The sequence below is a fragment of the Eschrichtius robustus genome, chromosome 8 (assembly GCF_028021215.1).
Source record: "Eschrichtius robustus isolate mEscRob2 chromosome 8, mEscRob2.pri, whole genome shotgun sequence".
NCBI lineage: Eukaryota > Metazoa > Chordata > Mammalia > Artiodactyla > Eschrichtiidae > Eschrichtius > Eschrichtius robustus.
Genome location: NC_090831.1, coordinates 111784827 through 111799141, shown reverse-complemented (window position 1 = coordinate 111799141; position 14315 = coordinate 111784827). Strand labels below are relative to the sequence as shown.

The following is a 14315-nucleotide window of genomic DNA, read 5'->3' as shown; positions in this document are numbered from 1 at the left end:
AGGTAAGATGCTTGAAGTCTGTCAAGCACATGCATTTTTACTTTTGTGATCAATGCAAAGAATTTAGCAACTTTCATATTTATAGGGAATATGCAATCTGGTCACACCCATTTCAAAGATTCATTCTTAATACAGATGAAAGCTAACTTCCTTATAACGTGACCATATAATCCTCCAAGCTGGGCACTTTTGAAAGTGAAAGGAGATGCTGTTAATAATTGCAGTGGGATAACAGGTATTAACCAGAAAATAGGGGGGTGTGTAGTCATATAAATTCACTGTAAAAATAAATTGGCAATTAAGATGTTACACTTTATGACTTTTTTAACACAATAAACACATACACACAAATAAATTAGCCAGTAATCTTTCCTATAAAACAAAAATCTATATTTTCCCCTTAAAGTAAGGGAGATTCACTTAATATTTGGAGTCTTGGAAAGTCAGTATCCAAATTCAATAGGATGTTTTCTTTTAGGTTGAGAATTTGTCAAGTACCACAGGAAGCCTTCATACATGAACTCTTGAAAGTTAGACATGCGAGCAGAAGCAAGAAGAACTAAAATCTTCCAGCCTGTGGAACAAAAACCACACTCACAGAGAGACAGACAAGACGAAAAGGCAGAGGGCTATGTTCCAGATAAAGGAACAATATAAAACCCCAGAGAAACAACTAAATGAAATGGAGATAAGCAACCTTCCAGAAAAAGAATTCAGAATAATGATAGTGAAGATGATCCAGGACCTTGGAAAAAGAATGGAGGCAAAGATTGAGAAGATGAAAGAAATGTTTAACAAAGATCTAGAAGAATTAAAGAACAAACAAACAGAGGTGAACAATACAATAACTGAAATGAAAAATACACTAGAAGGAATCAATAGCAGAATAACTGAGGCAGAAGAACGGATAAGTGACCTGGAAGACAGAACAGTGGAATTCACTGCTGTGGGACAGAATAAAGAAAAAAGAATGAAAAGAAATGAAGACAGCCTAAGAGACCTCTGGGAAAACATTAAACGCAACAACATTCGCATTATATGGGTCCCAGAAGGAGAAGAGAGAGAGAAAGGACCCGAGAAAATATTTGAAGAGATTATAGCCGAAAACTTCCCTAACGTGGGAAAGGAAATAGCAACCTAAGTCGAGGAAGTGCAGAGAGTCCCATACATGATAAACCCAAGGAGAAACACGCTGAGACACATAGTAATCAAATTGGCAAAAATTAAAGACAAAGAAAAATTATTGAAAGCAGCAAGGGAAAAACGACAAATAACATACAAGGGAACTCCCATAAGGTTAACAGCTGATTTCTCAGCAGAAACTCAACAAGCTAGAAGGGAGTGGCATGATATACTTAAAGTAATGAAAGGGAAGAACCTACAACCAAGATTACTGTACCCGGCAAGGATCTCATTCAGATTCGATGGAGAAATCAAAAGCTTTACAGACAAGCAAAAGCTACGAGAATTTGGCACCACCAAACCAGCTCTACAACAAATGCTAAAGGAACTTCTCTAAGTGGGAAACACAAGAGAAGAAAACGACCTACAAAAACAAACCCAAAACAATTAAGAAAATGCTCATAGGAACATACATATTGATAATTACCTTAAACGTGAATGGATTAAATGCTCCAACCAAAAGACACAGGCTTGCTGAATGGATGCAAAAACAAGACCCATATATATGCTGTCTACAAGAGACCCACTTCAGACCTAGGGACACATACAGACTGAAAGTGAGGGGATGGAAAAAGATATTCCATGCAAATGGAAATCAAAAGAAAGCTGGAGTAGTTATACTCATATCAGATAAAATAGACTTTAAAATAAAGAATGTTACAAGAGACAAAGAAGGACACTACATAATGATCAAGGGATCAATCCAAGAAGAAGATATAACAATTATAAATATGTATGCACCCAATATAGGACCACCTCAATACATAAGGAAACTGCTAACAGCTATAAAAGAGGAAATCAACAGTAACACAATAATAGTGGGGGACTTTAACACCTCACTTACACCAATGGACAGATCATCCAAAATGAAAAGAAATAAGGAAACAGAAGCTTTAAATGACACAATAGGCCAGACAGATTTAATTGATATTTATAGGACATTCCATCCAAAAACAGCAGATTACACTTTCTTCTCAAGTGTGCACGGAACATTCGTCAGGATAGATCACATCTTGGGTCACAAATCAAGCCTCAGTAAATTTAAGAAAATTGAAATCATATCAAGCATCTTTTCTGACCACAATGCTATGAGATTAGAAATCAATTACAGGGGAAAAAAACGGAAAATACACAAACACATGGAGGCTAAACAATACATCACTAAATAACCAAGAGATCACTGCAGAAATCAAAGAGGAAATCAAAAAATACCTAGAGACAAATGACAATGAAAACATGACGATCCAAAACCTATGGGATGCAGCAAAAGCAGTTCTAAGAGGGAAGTTTATAGCTATACAAGCCTACCTCAAGAAACAAAAAAAATCTCAAATAAACAATCTAACCTTACACCTAAAGGAACTAGAGAAAGAAGAACAAACAAAACCCAAAGTTAGCAGAAGGAAAGAAATCATAAAGATCAGAACAGAAATAAATGAAATAGAAACAAAGAAAACAATAGCAAAGACTAATAAAACTAAAAGCTGGTTCTTTGAGAAGATAAACAAAATTGATAAACCATTAGCCAGACTCATCAAGAAAAAGAGGGAGAGGACTCAAATCAATAAAATTAGAAATAAAAAAGGAGAAGTTACAACAGACACCCAAAAACTACAAAGCATCCTAAGAGACTACTACAAGCAACTCTATGCCAATAAAATGGACAACCTGGAAGAAATGGACAAATTCTTAGAAAGGTATAACCTTCCAAGACTGAACCAGGAAGAAATAGAAAACACGAACAGACCAATAACAAGTAATGAAATTGAAACTGTGATTTAAAATATTCCAACAAACAAAAGTCCAGGGCCAGATGGCTTCACAGGGGAATTCTATCAAACATTTAGAGAAGAGCTAACACCCATCCTTCTCAAACTCTTCCAAAACATTGCAAAGGAAGGGACACTCCCAAACTCATTCTAAGAGGCCACCATCACCCTGATACCAAAACCAGACAAAGATACTACAAAAAAAGAAAATTACAGACCAATATCACTGATGAATATAGATGCAAAAATCCTCAACAAAATACTAGCAAACAGAATCCAACAACACAATAAAAGGATCATACACCGTGATCAAGTGGTATTTATCCCAGAGATGCAAGGATTCTTCAATATATGAAAATCAATCAATGTGATACACCACATTAACAAACTGAAGAATAAAAACCATATGATCATCTCAATAGATGCAGAGAAAGCTTTTGACAAAATTCAACACCCATTTATGATAAAAACTCTCCAGAAAGTGGGCATAGAGGGAACCTACTTCAACATAATAAAGGCCATATACGACAAACCCACAGCAAACATCAAAGCATTTCCTCTAAGATCAGGAACAAGACAAGGATGCCCACTCTCACCACTGTTATTCAACATAGTTTTGGAAGTCCTAGCCACGGCAATCAGAGAAGAAAAACAAATAAAAGGAATACAAATTGGAAAAGAAGAAATAAAACGGTCACTCTTTGCAGATGACAAGATACTATACATAGAGAATCCTAAAGATGCCACCAGAAAACTACTACAGCTCATCAATGAATTTGGTAAAGTTGCAGGATACAAAATTAATGCACAGAAATCTCTTGCATTCCTATACACTAATGATGAAAAATCTGAAAGAGAAATTAAGGAAACACTCCCATTTACCAATGCAACAAAAAGAATAAAATACCTAGGAATAAACCTACCTAGGGAGAAAAAAGACCTGTACGCAGAAAACTATAAGACACTGATGAAAGAAATTAATGATACCAACAGATGGAGAGATATACCATGTTCTTGGATTGGAAGAATCAATATTGTGAAAATGACTATACTACCCAAAGCAATCTACAGATTCAATGCAATCCCCATCAAATTACCAATGGCATTTTTTACAGAACTAGAACAAAAAGTCTTAAAATTTGTATGGGGACTCCAAAGACCCCGAATAGCCAAAGCAGTCTTGAGGGAAAAAAAAACGGAGCTGGAGGAATCAGACTCCCTGACTTCAGACTATACTACAAAGCTACAGTAATCAAGACAATATGGTACTGGCACAAAAACAGAAATATAGATCAATGGAACAGGATAGAAAGCCCAGAGATAAACTCACGCACCTATGGTCAACGAATCTATGACAAAGGAGGCAAGGATATACAATGGAGAAAAGACAGTCTCTTCAATAAGTGGTGCTGGGAAAACTGGACAGCTACATATAAAAGAATGAAATTAGAACACTCCTTAACACCACACACAAAAATAAACTCAAAATGGATTAGAGACCTAAATGTAAGACCGGGCACTATAAAACTCTTAGAGGAAAACATAGGAAGAACACTCTTTGACATAAATCACAGCAAGATCTTTTTCGATCCACCTCCTAGAGTAATGGAAATAAAAACAAAAATAAACAAATGGGACCTAATGAAACTTCAAAGCTTTTGCACAGCAAAGGAAACCATAAAGAAGACGAAAAGACAACCCTCAGAATGGGAGAAAATATTTGCAAATGAATCATCGGACAAAGGATTAATCTCCAAAATATATAAACAGCTCATGCAGCTCAATATTAAAAAAACAAACAACCCAATCCAAAAATGGGCAGAAGACCTAAATAGACATTTCTCCAAGGAAGACATACAGATGGCCAAGAAGCACATGAAAAGCTGCTCAACATCACTAATTATTGGAGAAATGCAAATCAAAACTACAATGAGGTATCACCTCATACCAGTTAGAATGGGCATCATCAGAAAATCTACAAACAACAAATGCTGGAGAGGGTGTGGAGAAAAGGGAACCCTCCTGTACTGTTGGTGGGAATGTAAATTGATACAGCCACTATGGAGAACAGTATGGAGGTTTCTTAAAGAACTAAAAATAGAATTACCATATGACCCAGCAATCCCACTACTGGGCATATACCCAGAGAAAACCATAAATCAAAAAGACACATGCACCCCAATGTTCACTGCAGCACTATTTACAATAGCCAGGTCATGGAAGCAACCTAAATGCCCATCGACAGACGAATGGATAAAGAAGGTGTGGTACATATATACAATGGAATATTACTCAGCCATTAAAAGGAACGAAATTGGATCATTTGTTGAGCCGTGGATGGATCTAGAGACTGTCATACAGAGTGAAGTAAGTCAGAAAGAGAGAAACAAATATTGTATATTAACGCATATATGTGGAACCTAGAAAAATGGTACAGATGAACCGGTTTGCAGGGCAGAAATTGAGACACAGATGTAGAGAACAAACGTATGGACGCCAAGGGGGGAAAGCGGTGGGGGGTGGCGGTGGTGGTGTGCTGGATGACTAATAAGAAAAAAAATAAATAAAAAATAAACATTAAAAAAGAAAAAGTTAGACATGCAAGAGAAGAGGACAGATGTTAGTATTCTTATTCCAGTGAGCATATACATCTACAATAAATTTTAAAAGGGCTGAAATCTCACTAAATTAACAGAAATGATGGGAGAAATAACATACACTATTTCTTCTGATCTTTGGGAAAGTGACTTATGCTTAATTCTTAGAGCTGTGACATAGAATAGTTGGATCTTATTTTTCAGTACACACTGCAAGAGAATTCTATTAGTGGAGATTGGCCTTTAGAGGACCCCTAAAACAAAAGATGACAACTAATGTATGATGTGATCCTAAAATCTAGTCCAGTCTATTTCAGGCACATGAAGTAATTCTTCCATGTGAAGCATGGAAGTTACTACAGGGAATCTTAGCAACATCAAAGAATTTGATGAATCTTAACAACAGTACCACCAGGGGGTACTATAGGCCAAAAGGGAACAAAGTTGTTCTCCCCAGGATGGCTGAGCTGAGACTACAAACCACTCTTATGTCTTCCTATGGACAAACCACAATCCTCACTCCACTCCATTTGCTTCCCCAGCTATTGGCTTGTGCCTAGTGGTATATTCTGGCTTTTCTGCCAGTTGTTTTTTCCTGAATGTCTGCCATCCTCCCTGGCCACCAGCCCTACCATTTCTATTCCCTGTCTCCCTCCCATTCACTTCCCTTCTCCTCTCCTTCAGGCATCTGCCAGCCTCACACCTTTCTCTACACACACTTCCTACTCTTCATACAATTTACCTCTTCCAGTATGAACACCACTGTTTTAAATCAATTATCCCCCAAATAAAAACATTTTCTATATAGCCTATTTATAGTGATAGGGATAGGAGTTATAATTTAAGGTTGCTTCTATTTCATTAATCTCTGAAAGTTAATTTAGTTCTGTACATCCAAATTAAAAAAAAAAAAAAAAAGACCTTCAGAAGAAAAGTTAAATGAAGCCTGAGGACAAATGCCTGCTTATTTCTCAGTAATCCCTGTAAATACATTTCTGCCCCAGTGGTCAAAGCTGTGTTTTAATTCTTTTCTTTATTCTATACTCCACATCCATGCATATCTCCTTTGTTATCTGTCACTTCCACGTATTTGCCCTAAACTATTGCTTTCTAGGCCAATGTCAAATCCTTTCATCTTTAAATCTCATTGGTTAAATTATTTTGCAGCTTTAATGAGATAATTCACTTACCATACAATTCACCCACTTAATGTATACAATGGCTTTTAGCATATTCAGAGTTGTACAACCATCACCACAATCAACTTTAGAACATTTTCGCCACCCCAATGAGAAACCCTGCACATATTAGCAGTCACTCTTCAATCCACCCTCTTCCCCTCCACACCAGTCCTAGGAAACAAATCATCTATTTTCTGTCTATATAGATTTGCCTATTCTGGAGATTTTATACAAATATAATCCTACAATACGTGATCCTTTGTGACTGGCTTCTTTCTTTCTTTCTTTTTTTTTAAACAGGGCAGACTTTTTTTTTTCTTTTTTTAATAAATTTATTTACTTATTTATTTATTTTTGGTTGCATCGCGTCCTCGTTGCTGTGCGCAGGGCTTTCTCTAGTTGCGGCGAGCGGGGGCTACTCTTCGTTACAGTGTGCGGGCTTCTCATTGTGGTGGCTTCTCTTGTTGTGGAGCATGGGCTCTAGGTGTGCGGGCTTCAGTAGTTGTGGCTCGTGGGCTCTAGAGCGCAGGCTCAGCAGTTGTGGCGCACAGGCTTAAGTGCTCCACAGCATGTGGGATCTTCCCTGACCAGGGAGCGAACCCGTGTCCCCTGCATTGGCAGGCAGATTCTTAACCACTGCGCTACCAGAGAAGTCCTGGCTTCTTTCATGTAATCATGATTTCAAGATTCATCCATGTTATAGCATGTGTCAGTACTTCATTTTTTTTAAATGCAGAATAATATTTAATTGTATGGACATACCACATTTAACTTATCTAATCACTTGTTGATGGGCATTTGGGTTGCTTCCACATTGTGGCTATTATGAGTAATACCGCTTTGAAGGTTTGTGTACAAGTTTTTGTGTGGACATATGTTTTCACTTCTCTTAGGTATTGTTATGAGTTGAACTGCATTCCCCCGAAAAAGATATACTGAAGTTAACCTCCAGTACCTCAGAACGTGACCTTTCTTGGAAACAGGTCTTTAGAGAGGTCATCAAGTTAAAATGAGGTCATTGGGGTAGGCCCTAGTCCAATATTATTGGTGTCCTTATAAATGGGAAAATTTGGACACGAAGAAGAGACACACAGGGAGAACACCAAGTGAAGACGGAGGGTTGCACTGATGCATCTACAAACCAAGGAACGTTACAGATTTCTGGACTTCCCTCGCAGTCCAGTGGTTAAGCATGGTCCAGTGGTTCTACTGCAGGGGCACAGGTTCGATCGCCAGTCAGGGAACTAAGATCCCACATGCTGCACAGCGTGGCCAAAAAAAAAAAAAAAAAACATTTCTAGCAAACACCAGAAACTACAAGAGGCAAGAAAGGATTCTCTCCTAGAGTCATTAGAGAGAGCAGGACCCTGCCAATACTTTGATTTAGGACTTCCAGCTCCCAGAACTGTGAGACAATTATTATCTGTTTTTCTAAGCCACCTAGTTTTGGGTACTTTGTTACAGTAGCACTAGGAAATGAATACAGGTATGTACCTAGGAGTGGACCTGCTGGCTCATATGGTACCTCTATGTGTCACCATCAAGAAGCTGCCAGATTGTTTTCCCAAGCAGCTATACCATTTGGTTGTTTTTCAATAAACTATTAATGGTTTCAAAACCTCCCTCAAATATAGACAGTCAGCTTTTCTATGTGTTACCTTGCCCTCGACAGGTAATCTTCCCTGCATCCCTACAATGGTGGCAGTCTTCTTCACCACCATTTGTTAAACCTTCCTATTTCTTTCAAAAATAACAGTAACAAATGGTTAAGTTACCAACACACTAATGGAAGGGGGTATCTAGAATACGCTATGGTCGGGGCTGCAGGATAATCTTAGTGCTCTAAACCTGAAGATGGGTAAATGGTGCTAACCAGCAGGAAACTGTCTTTAAAAGGAGGATTTCCTAGCTGAGATGGGGAAGAAAAGAGGCTCCTGAAGGAGATGATGGCCTTTTCTTAAGGGAAGGGAATCTGGCCACAAAGAGATCTAAGTCCCATCTCTGGAAAAAAGGAATTGGCATGGAGAGAGAGAATACATCTTCTGGCAGAAACTTTGAAATTCTGAATTTCAGTTTGTTGTTGTCCTAAGAGGAGCTTCAACTCTTCTTCAAACAATAAAGTACTATAATAAATCCAGTAATGATGAAGTTATATATAGATATTTAATCAAATACATGACTATTCTGAACAAGGAAGAATAATACCCTTTATATAGTTGAGTAAATAAGATATATACACATACACAAACAGATCAAGTGCCATGTCTGGCCAATGATGTTTTAAATAGCCAATAAAGCCTGTTAGATTTTAGATCTCTGCACAATGAATGGAGGTCAGGTATATGAGTAATGACTTGGCTCTTGGCCATGTTATAAAAATTAGGGGGGAAAAAACACATGCTAAAAGGTTTACATTAAAATCTTATAAAGATCAGTTCATTTTGTTAACAATAACCTATTTTCACTTATTTCATGTGCAAGGTCAACTTTTTCATTTTTCACAGCCTCGTATAGAACAGTAAAGCAGGATGAAGAGGGAATGTTGGAGAAATGCATTCTAATGCCAGTGAGCTGACTGCTGACAGTGACGATAGACAGGAAAGCACCAGACAGAGCAGATCACTCAAAATGCACAACCGTCCGCGATTATTTACTGAAGGGAGAGAGTGGAGGGAGAAACCCCCTGAAGGTGTCACTGTGCAATCACTGGTGCCCAAAACTGGTGAGCTCAAGTCCTCAGAGGAGTTCATTTGGTTCATGTCACTTAAGAGGAAGGTAACAACATAGTGCTTTCTAGAACATAACATCAAGGAGTTAAAATAAAATTAAGGCTACTAATTATCTCCAATAAGCCATCCTTTTATTTTCCTACTCCTGAACTTTCTCCCAGTCGATGACTAAGCCTGGTCTGGAAAGAGAAGACTGGAACAAAACAATTATTCAGGAAACCTAGGCCTGAAAACACAGCAATGATTGTTTAAAGTTGGAAGAACGGGAGCAAAACTGAAGTCTATATGATTTTACTTATCTTGAAAGACTCAAAAGAAAAAAAAATTTACCTTGCATACCATTTCTACAAAAATTTCTTCCCTCCCTAGCCTCCTCTTACCTTGTTACAACAAAAGCCACAGAATCTTTTAGATCAGTGGTTCTCAAGCACTTGGAGAAGCCCAAGCATCAGTATCAGCAGCACCTGAAAATTCCTTAGAAATGCAAATTACTGGGCCACACCCCAGGCCTACAGACTGAGAAACTACAAGGGTGCGGCCAGAAACCAGTGGTGGTCCCAGCGCTCCCTCCCTCCAGGTGATTCTGATGCTTGCTGATGTTAGAGAATCACTGCTTCAGATAACACGAATGTAAAAGGCCCAGGATTTTTTGACTGACAGAACAAAAGGTTCCTGAAAAGACTGAAAGGACAAAAGGTAATAGGGAAGGAAAGTCTATTACGGAAACTGTGCGTTATTAGCTTAGAAACCAGTTCCTTTCTAGATTAAGGCCCAGTAGCAACCTTCAGTAAGTAGTAGCATAAAGATGGTACCTTCCAGATGTTTCAGGAGTGCCCGGCTGCTATTTCCATGAGCAGATATCAGAATGGTTTTACCGCTTAATACTTCAGGAGCAATCCTTTCATTCCAATAAGGAAGGAGTCTCTCCAGAACATCCTTTAAGCTCTCGGATCGTGGCAGCTGATCCAAAGGAATGTCGCACACTTTATATCTCCGGTCGTTGTAGATCTCGTGGTAGTAAGGATGGGACTCCTCTATGGGCGGTGGGGTCACACTGTAGCTCCTTCTCCACAGCCTCACTTGTTCCTCGCCATGATTCAAAGCCATTTGCTCCCTGTTGAGACTGATCAAGGCTCCATAGTGACGCTCATTGAGACGCCAGGAGCTTTCCACGGGAACCCACTCCTGCCCCAGCTCTTCCAGGATCAGCCAGGCTGTGTGGATGGATCGGTTCAGGATGGATGTGAACACAAGATCAAACTCAAAGTTTAGCGCTTTGAGTTGCTTCCCACAGTTCCGAGCTTCTTCCATTCCTTCACTGTTAAGTTTCTGATCCACCCAGCTACAAAAACGGTTCTCTTTATTCCAAGCACCCTCTCCATGTCTTAACATAATCAGTTTGTACTTGGACATACTGATGGCTGAGCTTCTCTAGTGCTTTCCAATGGGCCAGTGTTCAGTGACAGCAATACATCTAGAAAGAGAAGAAACAAAAAGTGTAAGTTGTATTCTTCATTCAACTAACTACCTGGGGGTGGAAGCACAACTTTTCAACAGCCAGTTTCTAAAACACACTGGAATGATTCCTTGAACAGTTTTGACATCAGACATCTGGCAACTCATACATACTATGGCACATACAGGCAGAGTCCACAGATAATTAATTACAGGGAACCTAGTTAGTTGACAAATTTTCTGATGGCTGGGTAGTAAGTTAATTGTATGGCATAAAACAACAGAACACTTCATTCTATTGGCATGCTACATTTCCACCAGATAAAAAGGCAGTTTCTGCTTACAGAAGACATGATTTAATAGAATGAGTTGTAGGTGTCTAAAAGGATGACTTGTAGTTGGGAACTCCCAGGTCTGAGAAGCTGACTCGAGATTGAAGGCACCCTTCTCATTTTGTTTTCCCTCTGGTGGAGAAATAATTTACCATTCTCATCTTATTATTGAAGTTATTAAACATGTTAATTCAATAAACCACCACATTCATCTGGTATGTAAATCATTGATTGGTGGCAACTAGTTCTTCAATGCCACAGGCTACACCACATACAAGAAAATCTAAGGTTCAACATTTAAACATTAAAATGATTCAAATCAACATTATCACCCAATATGGTACTCACCTAAATAATCTTTCACCTGCCTCAAGATAAGAGTTTTTGGCAGGAATAAATTGGATGCAAAACAAGCTATCAAGTTAAGCAGCTGAGAGATGCTGCCTGTAGAAACAGATTACCAGGAGCAGGTCTGTAGGAGTGAGAGGAAGCACACTGATAAGGAGGCCTCCCTCTCCTTCTCCCAACCCTTCAGCTGTCCTACACATGCCAGCCACATCTCAGCAGGCGAAGACTCTAGTAAAGTGGGACAGGCAACCCTAAAGTGTTTCTGAACTTCCTAAGTGAAGCTGCCGGCCCAAAGATCTACTGGGCCCACTCTGTCCCCTGGAGAATCTTCGGGCTGGCTGCATCAGCCTGCCTCGCTCTCCTTGCAGTGGACAGATCTACACTGACAAACGCTGCTCAGTTTACTTGCCCAGCACTTTCCACCACCAGCCCAGCACTTTCCACACTGGAGAGTAGAGATTATATGAACATCAGGGCCTGGTCTTCTGCCATTCTTGGCAACTTCTATTAACTGGAGATTTTCTGTCCCACTTAAACTGTGATTCACCCACAGTTATATAACAATCAATGACAAAGTTAATTGGAATCTAGATCTAATTTCTTCCTTTCTTTAGTAATTCCTAGAGATTCTCAAGGGGGAAAATGTCTTTAAAACAAAGCTTCCAATGTCAGTGGAGGGCCAACAGAGGACCCAAGGGAGGAAGCAGATTGAGGTGATTTGCAAGTGGTTGAAAGGCTACAATGGCTAGGTTTATGACTTCCCTTTCTCATCAGGCATCAATAAAATTTGATGCTTTATTTAGTGCATGTGGAGTGGGGAAGCATCAGGTCACTGGAAGAACCTGGGCTAAGGACTCAGGTGAAGGTACCTTGCAGAGCTAAGACTTTCCAGAGGGAAAGCAATGTCTCTATTCTCAGCCCAGATGGGCATCGGGTGGCAGAAGAACAGAGAATGGGATGAAAGACAACTGGGCAGTGTTTGGCTAGGTGATTACCGGTGCCCGGAAGAGGAATAATCATGAAACTAATGAAGCTCAAGCTTCAGGGCCCCTCACTTGAACAAACTCCTTCTAAGGCACTGGGAGAGACCAAATAATGAATTCACATGGATGAGAATGTGCGTGTGTGTGTGTGTGTGTGTGTGTGTGTGTGTGTGTGTCTGTATGTAATCAGCAAAAGAAAGACACTTTTGTATTGCTTTTTTTTTTTAAAGGGCCCACCCCAATCCACTAAGTACTAGAAGTTTCAGGCCCATCAAAAACTGGATCCACGCCCACGCAACATTTACTGTTTTGTTTTTGGTGGTGGTTGAGGAGGGGGATGGAGAAAAGAGAAGCTATCAATTGTTCTCTACCTCAGCCCTTACTGTGTCTTGTCAAACAAGAAGCTCCTTAGGCTGATGAAGCTACTTTCCCTTCAAATGAAGAAGGTGTGATGGACAAATATTATAGGCAGAGGCACTTCTCCATCATCTTTTGATTATAAACTATATGGAGGGAACAAAAAAAATGTAGCAATAATATCATGAACACTGAGGCAACTATCACCAAGCTCTGCAGTATTTTAATCTGCTCTATTTGCTTACTTTAAAAAATAAAACAATTTCTGTTTCTTCCCTTCAAAATATATATATTGGAGCAGAGAAATAGTGCTACAGCCACAAGGACTCTACAAATACACACCTGTGCCTTACTCCGGTGTACAGAGGACGAATACAGGATAAGGTACCAAACTGGAGCATCTACCTCAGGTCAACAGAAAGTCCCTTCCCTCTCTCCTCCTTGCTATCAACTGATCTTTGCCATTTAATTAACTACTGAATATTCACAAAGGAGCTGTTGAGGTTTACAGTTTGCATTCTTTACGATTTAATCATTGTGGGAGCCGGTATGTCAAGTGTCAGCAAACACAGCACTGTAGTCAGTTTCATTTAAAGTTTCAGGCAGATCTGTGAGGAGCAGTGCTTCAGGGCTGCAAGGTGGTAGGAAAAGTGCTGAACTGCAGGGAACACACGCGCTTCTCTGATGGACGCAACTCGCAACTCGTGTGCCTGGACAAAGCATTTGTATAATCTGGTCTCGCTGAGCTAAGGGTACCATTCTAGAACTTTTCTGGAGAACAAGGAGAAGCTGGGGCTGCTGAAAACAAAGACTGGAGAGAACGCAAGACTCAGACCAGAGAGAACCTGTGGATTCTGTTTTGTTTTTAGGGTAAATGTCTTTTTTTTTAATGTGATCATTTCAGCTCTTAGAAGCTCAAATGAAAAATGAAGGGAGTAGCTGCTACGTAGCTCCAGCCCATTTCTCTGTGAGACTGAGGAACTGGGGTCCTCAATCTTCCAATTCTCAAAAGAACTGGAAATGTGAATTTTATGTGATATCCGATACAAATACTAGCAACTAATTTGAATACATTTAAAAAATGTGAGCTAAACAAGACATTTCTGAGGGTAGATTGAGTCTGCTAGTGTATGACTGTTACTTAAAGAGAAACCTCCTCCAGGCCACAGGTGAATGAGGACCACCCCCCCCAGCCCCACCCTCCTGCCCCCTGGAGCTAGTCAGACCCCAAGCCTCCAGGCTCTAACCCCAGCCTTCGCCTGTGGTTGTCCAGCGCACTCTTTCAAAGGACAGACCCTCTAATCCCTACATGTGCCAGGCTTCCTTGTCCCTGACCCTCTCTTCACCAAAACTTCGCCAGTGCCCTGCAGAGTCCCAGCTCT

General features: G+C 39.7%; 1 protein-coding gene across 1 annotated transcript in view; it reads right to left on the bottom strand.

Annotated features, from left to right (window-relative positions):
- Positions 1-14315, bottom strand: part of BPGM (bisphosphoglycerate mutase) — a 35831-nt gene that overhangs the window by 12922 nt on the left and 8594 nt on the right. Inside the window, exon 2 of the mRNA XM_068549480.1 lies at positions 10271-10932. Within this exon, the coding sequence (XP_068405581.1) occupies positions 10271-10871 (601 nt within the window). The 5' untranslated portion in view covers positions 10872-10932. The remainder of the gene's footprint in view (positions 1-10270; positions 10933-14315) is intronic.